The sequence below is a fragment of the Leishmania infantum genome, chromosome 29, assembly GCF_000002875.2.
Source record: "Leishmania infantum JPCM5 genome chromosome 29".
NCBI classification, from domain to species: domain Eukaryota; phylum Euglenozoa; class Kinetoplastea; order Trypanosomatida; family Trypanosomatidae; genus Leishmania; species Leishmania infantum.
In genome coordinates, this window is record NC_009413.2 from 989,100 (window position 1) to 1,003,528 (window position 14,429).

A 14,429-nucleotide genomic window follows, 5' to 3' on the forward strand; every position below is an offset into this window, starting at 1 on the left:
GCCGTTCATCAGGTGACAGCTGTCGCTGGCTGGCGCGAAGGAACCGAGGTAACGCATGGGGCCGTCCAGCTCGCGCTTCTCCGAGGGCCGGTGGCGACAAAGCTCAGCGTCGCGGAGCTGCCGCCTCTTGAGCCTCGCTGCGAGGCTCCTCATCGTCGTTCCGCCCCTCGCCGCCGCTACAGTCAGCCGCTCCAGGCTGCCAGAGGTGAAAACTACAGAAGCCTAGCTCGGAGACTCCGCCGCGGCGGTCTTGTCAAGGCTTGGTCCGAAGCTGCACCCTCGTTGTTACCCTGCTTTTTTTTAGACGACGTATTGGGGACCTTTCTGTCAGCCTTCAGCAGCGGGTTGCCACCACGACGCGTTGCAGAGGTCGGCACGGTCACCATATCCCTTGAGAACCCGACTAGCGGAGGCGTCGGCGATGGGCTGAGGCTGAACGGCGACAATTCCAGCGCCGTCCGATGACCGCCAACGCCAGAGGGAGTGAAAGAAGAGCTGGCACCCAGCGAGGACCAGTGTCGCAGCGTCGGCACTGCGGCAGACACATCCGGTGCGCTCGTGAAGCGTGACGCTGAGTCACCTGCAGAGAGGAGGGCAGCTTGCCTCGGTGCACGAACAGCCCATAGGCTTGCACTTGTCTCCTGCGATCGAGTAGCACTTAGCGTGGCGGCGCCAGTGCTCCCCTCCGACGGGGGCACGGGTATGGCATAATACTGCATTGCCTTCTTCACACGCGATCCGTCAGGCGCCAAAACCAGTGACGCCTTCCACGTCTCGTACTGCTTGAGCGAGCGGCACAGCAGCGCCTCGTGGGTGGAGGTATGATGCACGAAGCTCAACACGTTTATGAGTGCCTCATACTGTGCAGAAGAGGTCGCGTGCAGCAAGAGGTCCACCGGCATCTCGTGGAAGCAGTTCCGGCGAGGGAAGTCCTTGGGTGCAATGGCGAAGGGGCGACTCCGCATGCGGACGCCAAGGGCACGCGCCTGTGCATCGCAGATAAGTTCCGAAATGTCCTCGACTTTGGCGCACCGCGAGACGCGCCCCCGCTTCGAGGCTACACCGATCGTGTAGTCTGTAACAAAGACGACACGCTTGTCGCGGGCACCGATACGGTTGAGCTTACTCACCACGTCAAAGAAGAAAAGTCGAGCACCTCGCAGGTAAGGAAAGGCGCTGCTGTACTTTTCTGGGAGGTCGATGAGAGCGCACTCCACGAACGACTTACCCGTCCGCGTCACGGGGGAGATGCACTTCCTTTCCTTCTCCACATCACACGAGGCCGCGTCGGGTGAGGAAGTGGTACTCATGGAATGGTGCAATGGCATGTGGTTGCGTGGGGCTCGATGCAGTGCTGATCTGCTCTACGCATGCACGTAAAAAGACGATCCCCCCTCAGTTCCGTCGCACGGACACAAAAGGAGAGAGACTCAGGGAGCACGTCTGCACGTCCTGGCATGCATCATCGCTCAAAGGAAGTTCTACCAAGTTCTGTCACGTGTCCTGCTCCCACCTTTCCTGAGAATGCTTTCCTTTCCTTCTATATAGATCGTATCTTCTCTCTGTCGGCTGTGTCGGTAGGAGGAAGGAGCACAGTGGCGTACTGGCGTGATGTGGCGTCAAGTAGTGAGCACAGAAAACGAAAAGAGACAACAGAAAGGTGCAGGCGGTGAAGTCGGGGGGAGTGCAAAGATATTCGGTGCCTGTTTTTACGACATTTACACGGCAGAATGCGCATACTCATCAACTCCGACAACGACTGCGTTGAACTCGAGGCGGTTACGCTACGCTCGCGCGCCGCAGACCACATACGCACAGCTTCCTTTCCGTCAAGGTGCCCGCCATCTCTGCCGCACAGCATGAGTGAGACCCCACTCAGCTCACCTCAGGGCCTGTCACAGGCCCCATCCGCGTGGGGCGAGGCAGCGCTAGACAAACGTGTTACAGCAATGCGCCGACTCAGTCATCCCAGCACCGCCCCTACGCAAAACTCTACTCTCCCCCTTCCGCCGCACAGCCGCGCCACCCATTGTGCTGGTCGCCACCCAGTGCATCTCCTCGCGGTCGCGCAGGCTGTGCCTCCACCAGCAGGCAGTGCGGGGGCCGTGTGGGATACGTTCGAGTCACGCGGACACGTCGCCTATCGCATGGATGGCAGAAGCGTGCGCACCGTCGCTGGCCTCTCCAGCGCAACAATGTCCACAGCCTGACCGCCGGCATGCGTGGCGGTACATCGCTCTGACCCTCCCGCCCTCCGCCATGTCCGAGGTGCGTGAAGTTTTCACCACCTGAAGTGGCTCGGCGTTGGCAGGGATAGGGGGGTGGGGGCTGCATAGCTTCCCCCACACAGAGCGTGGGGAGGGGGAGGGGTGTACTGCGCCCTGCGATGCCACGCACGGAGAGGGGTGTCCTCCCCGCTCCCCCTCCGCACCCTTTCGCAATCGAGCAGAATGTATGCAGATCAATGGAATGGAGGGAGACGCACACTGCTGCCCTTTCAGCTATTTGCACGACCTCCGTTTTTTCTGCTCCCTCTTGCTCTGCTCTCGCCCTCCTCTTATTGCACTTATAGCGACCTGCTCAAAAGGTCGAGCCGGCGAATGCCTTCATTATGCGCTCCTTGGCTTCCGTGAAGCGCGCCTCGTCGCCGGAGAGCATCGCCTCATCCACGCCCGTGACCTGCCGCAGCAGCTCGCCACTGTCCTCACCGAGCGTATCGCGATAGCCGTAGTAGCCCTCCTTCACCAGCCCCTCGCCTGCCCGTGACGCGCGAATCATGGTGTTGTAGGTGTCCATGAGCACCTCGTAGAATGGGCTGGCAACGCCACTAGTCTGCATGCGCTCGTGAAGACCGTCGACTGTCGCCGCGAAGAGGTGGTGCTCGTGGCCACGGAAGATCGCCTCAGCGGCATCTTGCTTGCGGAAGTAGAAGTCCAGCTTGCGGCCAAGAGCAAATTCGCGCGATACAAGACACGTGCAGGCACACCAGAGCGTGGACACGGCTGGCAGCGGCAGCGGCGTGCCGGCTGCATGGCCCAAGAGCTTGTTCACGAGTTGCTCTGTGGCCGCGACGGCGTGCTGGGCGTAGGCGGCCAGGGACGTCACGCTCGTGCCCGTGTACACGCTACTCACCAAGCCAGCTCCGAAAGAGCAGAGCGGCACGCAGCCATTCACAATGGCCAGGATGGCGGCTGCGTCAGGGGCGGTCAAGTAGGTGACGGACTCGCGAGGAAAAAAGATGCGAAGCTGATCTGCGAGCGCCTCTTGCCGGCCGGCATCAGCGGCAATGGATGGTGTCCATGCGGCGAATGTGAGCGCCACGCCGGAAAAGGCATGAGGAAGCTCCCTGCCTGACGCAGACGAAAGTGCCGCCCTCGTTCCACCTTCGCCGGCACCACCGTCTGCGCCGGCAGCCACCGGCAGTGCGCTTGGGGGTCTGGATGAAATGAGCGAAGAAAGAGTCGCAGATGCCCCGCTCGATGCCAGCGGCGTCGACTGCAGAGACCACTCCTTCGCCAGCACCGGGCCCGACGCCACCAACACCGGCGTCTCGATTTCGGATAGTGAGTCCGGCGCCGCTGAACTGGCATCTTCTGCGAGGGGACCGTTTAGAAGCGCATCCGCAAGCTGCGCTGGCACCGCTCCATCAGCGGCGAAGCCTCGTGTGAACACCACGACAAATCCATTGGAAGGCGCTGGTTCTGATTGCAACGACGCAATCGCAGCCGGCGAGGAGCGCCACCGGGTGAGTACATCATGGGTCGCTGGGCAGTGTTCGTTCCCGAACGCGGCGCGCGCCCATGCATCATGCCCAGGCAGGTACGACGCACAAGGAGTGCACAAGAACAGAGGGTGCTGGGCCCGCTTGCGGTTTATCGCGGATGCGGCGTCGCGGCAGAATTGCTTCAAGTCCTGCAGGTGAACGACAGACGGCCATGGAGTTGCGGTAATGCTTGAGGGTGCAGCGGGTGACGAAGAGGCACCGGTAGAGCTGCCCTCTGCGCCTGAAAAGTTCGCTAGATCGCCGCTGTACGTCGAAGACAGCGTCGCGTTCGCTTTCTCCGGTGCCGCCATAGCAGCGTCCCGCGTCAAAAGGGTGACGGAGTCGACGCTGTGGTTTGCTGCGAGGGCGCAGGCGCACGCCTTACCCAGCTCTCCGGCACCAAGAACGGTGGCCGTTCTCATGTCGACTGGCAGTCTCTTTGAAAAAAAAAAACGTAAAGAAGGCGGGATGAGACAAGCGTGGCCGCTGGGAGAGGGGGAGGGCAGGTGGGCAAACACGCACGCACCGGTGCCGTGCACGTACGGCCGTGAAGGGCGCACGAACATGGTTGCCCGTGTGCACGCGAAAGAAGGAGAGGGAGCGAGAGAAGGCAGGTGGAGCCACCGTCGGTTGGAAAACAACAAATGATGCGGTTCGAAGAATCAAATGAATCCAAGACAAACGGGCATGCGCACACTGGTCTCATCTGTCTTGTCCTCGCTGATTATTTTCGTCGCCATCGTTCCCTTTTCCTCTCGTACGGGACTCACGTGAGTTCTCGCCGCTGCGATACGCAGCGACCCGGGGGAGGGCCGCTCTTTTCAACTGCACGGAGGGGGGACAAAGAGGGGGGAGAGGCCAAGGTGAGATGCAATGAAGTGGGGGCAGAACAGACAAGCGGCAAGGAATGGCGGTGGGAAGCCGGCCTCTTTCCTAATCCCGCCAACACAGCTGAATGAGCCGCCTCGCAGTACGAAGAAGGATGACCTGTTTCAGCGCGCCGGCATGTCTCCTCCTTAGCTCTCGCTTGCTCCCTCCCCTTTGCTTTCTTGCATTTCTAGCATTCAAGTCCTGCAGGCGGTATTTCATTTCGTTTCTTGAGGTCTGGTTGCAGCTCTTTGAGGTGCGTCTTCGCTGGGCAGTTTCGCAGCTCTCGCACTCTCGGAAAAGAGGTGTAGAAGAGGCGGTAGTGAAGGTTCAGATAAGAGCACGAGTACGCGAAGAGGTGCGCCTTTCCAGCATGATAGTGATGCCGCACTAACCACAATACGGCAAACAACCACGAATCATGATATATGTAAAAAAAAAAAAAACGGGAGAGAGATAGCGAGCGAGAGCACACCTCAGCTGAAAAAGCGCAAAAGAATGCGCGGACGCCCACGGCATGCCACGTGTGTAGCCGTTGTCACAAGTTGATATAAGGGGTAGATACTGATACGCAGTAAAAAGCATAAAACAACAACGAAATAACAAAAACAAAGGTCGGACTCTGGTCATCCACGTGAGCGGGAGCGAAACACACAAAAATGCGCGCATGCAATAACGGTCCTGTTCCGCTAACGTGACCACCCTTTCGGCCGTGTGAGATGAGCTGCACGCCAACCCACTGGCACTGCCGCAGGCCACATCCGCGTGGTGCAAAGCAGCGCTAGACACACGCGCGTTACAGCCATGCGCCGACTCAGTCGGCTGAGCGCGGCCCCTGCCTCGAACCCTGCCCATCCACCCGCACCGCAGGTCCGCCTCACAGCCGCGCCACCCATTGTGCCGGTCCCCATCTGGGGCATCCGCCTCCGGGTGGCACTCAAGCTCCCCACACCAGAGGGTGTGACCCACGGGGATGGGATACGTACGAGTCGCGCTGGCACTTCGCCCATCACACGGATATCACAAGAGTATTCGCTGTGGCAAGTCTCTCTGCCGCCTCGTCGACCAGGACCTGACCGCCGACATCCGTAGCGGCAAACCACTCTGGCCTCCCCCTCACGTCGTAGGCACTTGGCCCTGTCACCACCAGAGGTGGCTCGGCATTGGCAGGGGATAGGGAGAGGCTGCTTGGCTTCTCCACTCAGAGTGGGGGGTGCACTGGACCCTGCGGTACCGCGCACAGAGGGGTGTGTTCCTCCGCCATGGGGATTGAACGAGGGCAAGTACGGAAACAAAAATAAAGCGAGAAATGCTTCGATCATCAGAGCGCTGTGTGAGGAGCTAAAATGGTGCGAGGAGACAGGGGGGAAGAACACATGCGAGCGCGGTGGAGAGGTGCACGCGAGAGGGCGAGCACACAAAGAGAGGGCGACGTGGAGAATTCCGTGTCACAGTCCGGCTACACGACTGCCCCGGCGTGTGTGCGGACGTGTTCACGCAAGTGGGAAAAATCAACTAGGGACACCCTCATTTGCGAGGAGGCAGCTCAAACGCGCTGGCACGCACGTACGTCCGCTTACTACTCCAGCTCACGGCCCGCCCCTCCCCTTTTGCTCCCTCCTCTCCCTCATCATTCTCTCGCTCTGTTCAGTTACATCCTCGACTCTCCCCTCCCTGGGGCTCGTGAGCGCATGGAGTCAGTGACGGCAGAATACGTGAGGCAGGGAAGCCTTCCACTTTTTGTTCAGCCACGAACGAATGCGCAGCTCCTCAGCGGCGCGGCCGATGGCGAGGCGGGCATTAGGAAGTGGATGCGTCTCGAAGAAAGCCTCGAACTCGTCCGCCGCAGCATCGCCAGAGAGCGCCTCACCCAGGAAGCCCACAATAGCCTGGATACGGAACTGGCCGCCACCCCACTGCGCGTTCACTGCGTCGAAGTTGTTCTGAAAGGCCTGCCACACCTCCGCGCCCGAGATCGCTGGATTCGACGCGAGGCTCCAGAAGACTTGCCCGCCGTATTGGCTGCGGACGCCGTCGTTCTCGATGCATTTTTTCATGATGTCCAGCGCAAAGTCAACTGAGGCGCCGCTCGTCATGGCCAGGACCAGCGAACGGCACAGCTCCTCGTTGCCGTCCACCTCCTGCAGTTTCGCGTACAGCTGCGCGTTGCGCGCTGGAAGGTCGGCGGGGTCGGCCATGCGAACCCAGGCACGTAGGCAGGAGCTGAGCGTGCCAGCGTTGAAACCTGCCCCGGAGAGGAAGTCCTGTGCCTGCTGCAGAGCCCACTGGATCACCGGGTGCGCAGAGACCTCCGCCGGCTCCCAGCTGTTCAGCAGAGTGGAGATACTGGCGTCGAGGTAAAAGTTGCGGCGCAGCGACGCGCTGTCGTCCTGCGGGCTGACTCCTATAAAGGACTCGGCGACAGGGATGAGGAAACCATGCAGCTCCTTGGTCAGGCTCTTTGTCAGAGAAGCATCGTCGAAAGAGCGGAGGAAGGTACCCATGGTCTGCATGTACTCTCGCAGCACATAGATATCCTTCTCGAACGCCGAAACGGCCTTCGCGATCCTCGCCAGCCGCGGAATGTCATCGTAGCCCATCCGAATCGCAGCCAGCGTGTCGGAAAAGAGGGAGCGGCGATCGGCAGGGGAAAGCTGGCTGTAGTTGGCGAGCCATGCATCGAAGATAGCGTTGTCGTACCGGCAGCGGTAGAAGCCGGTACGGCGCGGGTTGGCGTTGGCAAAGGCCCCCTTCGCAATGCCGGCCGGCAGGGTCACCTCCATGGAGTTGTCGCAGCGCAGCATCGGTGTCGCACGCCCAGCGGCAGGGTCGATGCCCTCCACGACAAGCGGCACGCACCACGTCCGCATACTCTTCGCCGACGCCGTGACGAAGCGGCATGGTTCTTGCGTCACCACGATGGTGTTCTCGTCCTGTCTGGCCACGTGGATCATTGGGTAGCCCATCTGCGTGGTGAAGCTGGTGAGGGCCTCGGTGATGGGCAGCTTGGACGACTCCTCGAGCGCCTCCCAGAGTTGCACCGTTTTGGTGTCCCCGAACTGGTGCTTTCCGATGTAGTGTGCGACGGCAGATTCCCACTTATCGCCAAGGAACGCCTGCAACATGAAAACCAGGCCCATGCCCTTGTTGTAGCTGATGCTGTCGAAGATCTGGGTAATATCTCCAGGATCGTGGATGGGCACCTCAACTGGGTGACTGTACTCGTATATGTCGTCGTTCAGCGCCGACACCACCTGCAGCGCCGCAGCGTCCAGAGCGTTCCACTGTGGCGCGTACGCGTGCGTCGCGTGGTAGCCACACCACGACGCAAAGCCCTCCTTGAGCCACAGACCCTCCCACCAGTTGATGGCAACAAGGTTACCAAACCAGTTGTGCGAGACTTCGTGGCATACCAGGTTCGACGTGCCGCGCTTCGCCTCCACGCTTGACTGCTGCGGGTCCACCAGTATCGCCTCAGCGCACGTGATGCAGCCCCAGTTCTCCATCCCACCGATCGGGAAGTCGGGAATGGCAACGACGTCCAGCTTTGGTAGCGGGTACTTGCACTGGAAGAACTTCTCAAAGAACTCAAGAGCAAACACGGTGGTGCTGAGGGCAAACTGCGCCCGTCCCACCTTGCCCAGCGTCGCGTACACGCTGACCGGGATGCCGTTGACGACGGTGCTGATGTGCTCCAGCTCACCGACGACACAGGCTGTCAGGTACGGCGGGCACCTGGGCACTGTTTGAAAGGTGTGCACCACGGTGTCCCCTTTCACAGTCTTCGACGTCAGAGGGCCGTTAGAAAGGACGACGTAGTGCTCCTCCGACTTTGGCAGCGTCACGGTCAGCGTGAAATCCGCGCGCTGCGCCGGCTCGTCGTGGCAAATATAGAAGAGTCGCGCTGACACGGGCTCGAAGTGCGTGGAGGCCATACGGTGCTGCTTTCCATTATGCTTGAAGTTCACCTGGTAGAAGCCGCGCAGCTCCTTTTGGATTACATGCGTGAACTCAAACTGCAACGTCGGGTCTGCCAACGCCATTGTCTCCGCGTCCAGCTTCAGCACAAGCGTGTGCGCCGTGTTGTCGCGCCGTACCAGAGTGGCGCCTTTCACTGACGTCACCTCGATCGACGGGGCTGCATGCAGCTGGATCGTGTCGCAGTCCGGGAAGGCAGGACAGCGCTGCAGGTGCACCGTTTCCACCGCTGCGTAGCTCCACGTGGAAAGATCCACCGCAACGCGCAGGTGATACCCGGAGGGCACATACGGGTTCTCCAGTTTGACGCTCTTTGTCATCGACATGGCTGCCAGCGGAGAAGAGGAGCCGGGGAAGAGACTGGGGGTGGGGTGGTCGAGGTGAGAGATGCCAAACAGAAAATAGGAAAGGCAGCAGACGCACACGAAGCCAGCAGAGCGGGCGGCAAGAAACAGACCCACACACACACACAAATGTAAGCTAACAAACCAGCGAAAGACAGACGTGCTTCCCTCTCCCTCCGTGCCAAGAACGGCGTAAGGGGGTTGCTAACGGGAGATATGCGATATAATCTGAACAACAACGGTCATATGTGCACGTTTTTTTTTCATTCGCACGCATGCGCGAGTGCAGAGGATGGAAGTAGACGCAGCGGAAGAAAAGTACCAAAGGGGATCAGGAAGCAGACACAGATGCAGACAGCACATGATGCAAAGCAGAGCATCAACGGAGGAAGATGTGCAGCGCTGTAGAGAGCGGCTTGATGAAAGAGATTTTAGTCTCCCACATATCAATCTACAACGCGCAAGCCGGTGAAGATACGCATAAGACTGCAGCTCACCTACGTGTGCTGTGCTACAGCGAAACCCTGGCCAGCCAGGGCGAACCGCCCTGCCGACGGATCGGGCCATGCGCCTTGCGGGCTCTTTTCGTCCTTCGTCCCTTCTTCGCACACGTGCTGCGCCATCGACGCCACACGGAGACTCGCGTGGGCTGCATGCCTTGATCCACGCGGTCCGTGCCCGGGCTCCTGCTCGAGGGCGCGAGCGGTGGCGCCCGTCGTGCGGACAATAAGGGCGTGGCCGAGGCGCATGCCGGGAGAGTTCAAGGAGGGGGCGGGCCAGCCTCAGGTCATGGCCCTCTGAAACCCGGCACAACCTGCCTGTATGCCATGCTTTTCTCCCTCTCAGCTGCCTCAAGCCGCGGCACCCCATAGGATGGCGTGGCGGCTCTCCACATGGGAGCCTGGAGGGCTCGATGGTGCCATTCGGGGGTGTTCTCGTCCTGCTTCCGGCATCCGTGCCTCATCAGCCGGCCCGGTCGGATGGAGGAGGTGCCGCCTGCTTGCGCACGCGTGCGCCTCGGCGTCGATCGGTATGGATCTCTTCGCGCCGCTTTCGCCCATCACTCCTGCTCGGCTGACCTCTGCATGCCGTGACTGGATGTGGCGCAGCACGCCAGCTGTGGCTGGCAGCGCATGCTGCAGCGTGCTCGCACTTTCCGACCTTGGGATTTGCTTCAGCACGACGTTGCTGTCCGGGGAGGGGGTTCGCTGCACTCGCGCTCCCTTTCCGACGATGCCACAGGGAGGAGGCGTGGCTGGTTGGCCTGCCCGCACGCACCGCGACAGGCCGGACGCTGCCGTGAGTGTGAGGCAGCAGGGGGCACTCCACCTTCTCCCGAGGCCGCGCGCCTTCCAAAGGCGGGGGCGGAGGCTCTGGCGGGCGCGCAAGCACCACAGCGCTAGCGCGCTAGTAGGCCGCACGCCCTCAGCACTCCATGCTGTCGCCGCCACCCAGCCGCCGCTGCAGGAATCCAAAGTACGGTCAAGGCACCCATGCGCAGCTGGGCGAGCATCGCCTCCTATCGTCGCGTGAGCGCGGCTTTGGGCGATGTCGGGCTGGCGTCGAAGACCGGCATCCGGGTCCTTAATCAATATCGTTGGAGTCGACTCATTTGCACATGTCTGCTTGGCACGCATATCCGCTATATCCCTGCGCCTCATTAGTCGCAGAGAAGCGGAAGTCACCGGCGCCCGTGGCGGGCGAGTAGCGCGCGTATGGGGTTTTTTTTTGAATCACTGACAGAATTCTCATTGATCTGGTCCAAGCACGATCACGGCCGCCAGTCTCTTCAGCACAGCACCAGCCCAGACCTGTTCGCCGGCACCAAGAGTCCACAACGAATAACTGGAATCAGGCTGCAGGCCCTTAGCTTCCGCGCAGAGTTAGGTACTGCACTCTGATACTACGCCGAGGTGTCCCCCGTCAGCAGGCGTGCGATACGGTGGGCATACGATACAATAGGAAGCGGTTGTGGAGTGGAGCCAGCAGATCTGAAAGATTTACTTGCGTGGGCATGAGCGTGAGGTGCGAGGTGTGGTGGAGGGGGTGGGCACGGAGGCAGTCCTTCAATGGTCGGTGACAGAGAGAGGGAGGGGGATCGCAGAGCCCAAGGGCAAGGGGGGAGGGTTCCTCACTCATTCGTTTAAAGCCGGGAGACAAGCCGAGAGAGCGGAGCAGTGAGGCCAAGAGCACGGGAAGCGTGGGGAGGGGCAGGAGGGGGTGAGACGGTGGCGAGCATTTCTCCAATCCCTCGCTATAGGTGTGCCTGATGTTTACCGTTGGGGAGGCAATCAAACGACGGAAAGCGAAAAGGGAAAAGACAAGGAGCAGAAGTGTGCGCCGTGTCCTCATGTCAGCAAAGCAAAAAAGGAAGAAGATGGCTGAGTAACTTTTTTATGGGATGGCGAATGCCGAGAGCCGTCCCACTACTGCGGTGACTGTGCGGCCGGTGCACCAGCCATTTCGACCAGCTGCGTCGACAGTAGGCTGATTTGGCTCTGTAGGGCTTGGCGCGTGTGCTTCGCCTCCGCGCGTTCTGCGATGATGAGTTGCTGCAGATGCGCGACGGCCTCCAGCGCTGTCTGCAGAGCATCTTCTTTTTCGGCCATTTCCACGTACAAGTAGTTCATTTGGGTGTAATAGCTAGCTGCTGCACGATCGGCAGCCGATAGCGCCACAAGAAGCTCTTCGTATTTGTCAGCGTAGGCGGCGTCGCGCACGCCCTCCGCCGTTAGTGTTGGCGACGTGGCGATAGCAGTTCTGGGACGAAACGCCCACGACGACGCTTCACTCGATGATGCGTGGGCAGGCGTTCGAGAAGCAAAGGCATAAGGCGCCAGCGCGGCGATGGCCGCATCCGCATCGGCTGGCACCAATCGCGATGAGCCGTTCATCTCCTCCGAAGCTGCCGCTATAGCCTCCAGGCACTTGCAAAGGTAGTTCAGAGCGTCGCGGATCTCGCTCTTGTTGCAGGCCTCCGCCACATCAACTAAGCCGCTGTTGAGCGCCCGAATCGACGCGCGCAAAGAACGTACCGACGTGCAGCCCTCCCACCAGAACTGCTGCAGCGCCAGCAGCGAGGAAAGATCCATAGGCGGCTGCGTGGCATCCAACAAGGGGGTGAAGTTGAGCGTTTCCTTCGTGGTGGGCGGTTCTGGTGGTCCGCCTCCTAGGTTTCCATTATTGTAGCAGCGGTAGTACGCGGTGGGTGAGCGCTGGATGAGCATGCGCATCGCCGTAAGCGACCCTTCAATGGACGCCAGAGTGGCATAGCCGTGTCTTGTGACTTCCTCGACGAATTCGCCGCGCTTGGACGTCGTCTTTCGTGGCGCAGCAGCGCCATCGCCGGTGCCGGCGCTGACGTGTGCGGTGTACATAGTGTAGGAGTGCCCATGCGGCAGGATTGCGACACAGCTCTCTACGAAGAGCGGGAGCTGTGTTCGAAGAAGACCGACCCACTCCAGCACGAGCTGCACAATATTGCCCTGAGCCTCAACAAAGGCATCAACCGAGGCAGGGGCGGAGCAGCCTTCCTCATCGGCGTGCTGCAGCGCTGACAGCTGAGTGTCCAGCTGCTCAAGGAGATACATGAGACTGTCTTTCTTCGCCGTGTGCGCCTCCAGAAATACGGAGAGCCGATCACGCAGGCACTCCAAGTCCCTCACGGTTGCCCGCTCCCGCGACGGCAGCTGTTCCTGCAGCACCACTGCAAGCACCGAGACGCCGCGCAGAAGCGTCTTGACGGTACCGGCGGCACTCCGCAGGGCGAGGGCAGCACTCTCGCGCACCACTGCCGGCAGAGAGTCCGAAAAGGCGGCCGCCGCCGAATTCGACGACGGCCCTTTGGCAGGCCACCGCACCTCTACCGTGGTACCTGCAAGGAACGATTCCCGTTCCTGCTGCGGTCGGAGCAGCGTGGCCACAAAGAAGTGTCGGCAGAAGTCGCCCAAAGCCCGCTCAGTGAGGTAGTCGGCGCGAAGACGGTCGCCGGTGGCGGTGTTTACCTCAAGGGAACGGCGCAGCTCCTGCGTTTCGCGTTGCAGACGTGCAACATCGCTCTTCAGCTTCTCCGCATCCTTCGCGCTGGAGTGTTGCGCGTCTTCGAGTTTCGTCTTGAAGGTGTATATCTGCCGGTGCAACTGCTCATTCTCGCTGATGAGTCGCTCTACATCCGCCGGGGACAAAGACAGCTGGTCACTAGCTGAACCGCGTTCACCGCGAGCGCCACTACGGTTGGTGCTGTCACTGTTGCCCATGATTGAGGACAAGCCCTTCAACATGTTCTGGCCGAACGCTGACCCACTGCTGCGCTCTTGTTCTAGCTGCGCTTCAAGAGACTTCACTTTGCGCTGTAGGGCGGCGTTCACCCGCTGCGCCTCTGCCAGCTGCTGGGTCGCGCTGCTCAGCTCTCCCTGCAGCTGGGTTTGACGGGCCTCAACCTCTTTCTTCTGCTTCGTGACCGTGACAACCGCCTTCTTGAGCAACGAGATCTTCTTCTCGAAGTCACCGTCGGACGCCATCAAGGCAGCCAACTCTTCCTTGCTCGACATCGCTGACCACCAGGCCTCGTGTGTTCGTGTGGGGTAAGGATGCACACGGCGCAAGAAGCATGTCCTTCACAACCAGTTCCGCGACCCCAGATAGAAGGAGAACCACGAGAAGCGGGTAGAGAATAGGGAAGGCTGTAACGTGCAGGTTGATAAAGGCGAAGTGTCACCAAAGCCGCGGTAGTGGCAATACGATGCCCGAGGCGAAAGGAGCAACACGCACGCCTAGGCTGGCGCGATCAGGAGGGGAAGGGGGTTGGCGCAAGGGCTAAGCCGCAGGATTCTCGACGCTTTCAGTGATGACGACTCGGCAGACAGAAAACGCAAGCAGCAAAACGAGCACGCACACACACACACGCACGCAGCCGCCAAGTGCGTGCAGGGAAACGAGACAACAGAGAGAGACCAAAAGGCAAGCTGCCCAGTGGCTAACCGATGCGCACGCCAGGGCGATCAAGAGAGGGAGAGAGAGACAAGAGAATGGGGAAACATAGAAGTACGACAGAAAGCGGAGAGAAAAGGTGGAGAGGGAGGGAGGGACGCTGATGCGAACCTCATTTTCTTCACCTCGCTTTGGCTGTCGAGCCACAACACTTGTTGCAAGCGCGACTGCGCTGCATGGGTTGCATGACAACAACGATCGCTTTTCTCGTGACGAGCCGGCAGTTGCCCAGGAGCCGCGCAGGAGCACCAGGGTGGAAGCATGCGACAAGTGCGCAAAATCTTGTTCAGCTTTCGTCTCGTTTTTTTTAGTGTACGTCGGGGGGACTTCTATGTCGGTGTATGTGCGCTGACGCGTGTCGCGCTTGGGTGTGTAAGTGTTGATACGAATGCGAGAGGGGCTGGCCAGGAGCACGGCAGCAAGAACAGTACTGCGTCTCCGCCGACCCCGCATCGCCTTTTTGTTGCCTGATACCATCAGGCACGGTG

The 14,429-nt window shown here is 60.4% G+C and overlaps 4 protein-coding genes across 4 annotated transcripts; all 4 read right to left on the reverse strand.

The window, feature by feature from the left end:
- Positions 1 to 212: 212 nt before the first annotated feature.
- LINJ_29_2330 (hypothetical protein, unknown function) lies at positions 213 to 1,310 on the reverse strand (the record flags this gene model as incomplete). Its single annotated transcript, XM_001466713.1, has 1 exon — positions 213 to 1,310. One exon carries the CDS (start codon positions 1,308 to 1,310, stop codon positions 213 to 215), a length of 1,098 nt encoding a protein of 365 aa, XP_001466750.1.
- Positions 1,311 to 2,580: 1,270 nt separating this feature from the next.
- LINJ_29_2340 (conserved hypothetical protein) lies at positions 2,581 to 4,329 on the reverse strand (the record flags this gene model as incomplete). The annotated part of the gene is made up of 1 exon (XM_001466714.1): positions 2,581 to 4,329. The coding sequence occupies one exon, from the start codon at positions 4,327 to 4,329 to the stop codon at positions 2,581 to 2,583; it is 1,749 nt and encodes a 582-aa protein (XP_001466751.1).
- Positions 4,330 to 6,327: 1,998 nt separating this feature from the next.
- Positions 6,328 to 8,934, reverse strand: LINJ_29_2350 (metallo-peptidase, Clan MA(E), Family M1; the record flags this gene model as incomplete). Its single annotated transcript, XM_001466715.1, has 1 exon — positions 6,328 to 8,934. The coding sequence occupies one exon, from the start codon at positions 8,932 to 8,934 to the stop codon at positions 6,328 to 6,330; it is 2,607 nt and encodes an 868-aa protein (XP_001466752.1).
- A 2,444-nt stretch (positions 8,935 to 11,378) lies between these two features.
- Positions 11,379 to 13,502, reverse strand: LINJ_29_2360 (conserved hypothetical protein; the record flags this gene model as incomplete). Its single annotated transcript, XM_001466716.1, has 1 exon — positions 11,379 to 13,502. The coding sequence occupies one exon, from the start codon at positions 13,500 to 13,502 to the stop codon at positions 11,379 to 11,381; it is 2,124 nt and encodes a 707-aa protein (XP_001466753.1).
- Positions 13,503 to 14,429: the final 927 nt, after the last annotated feature.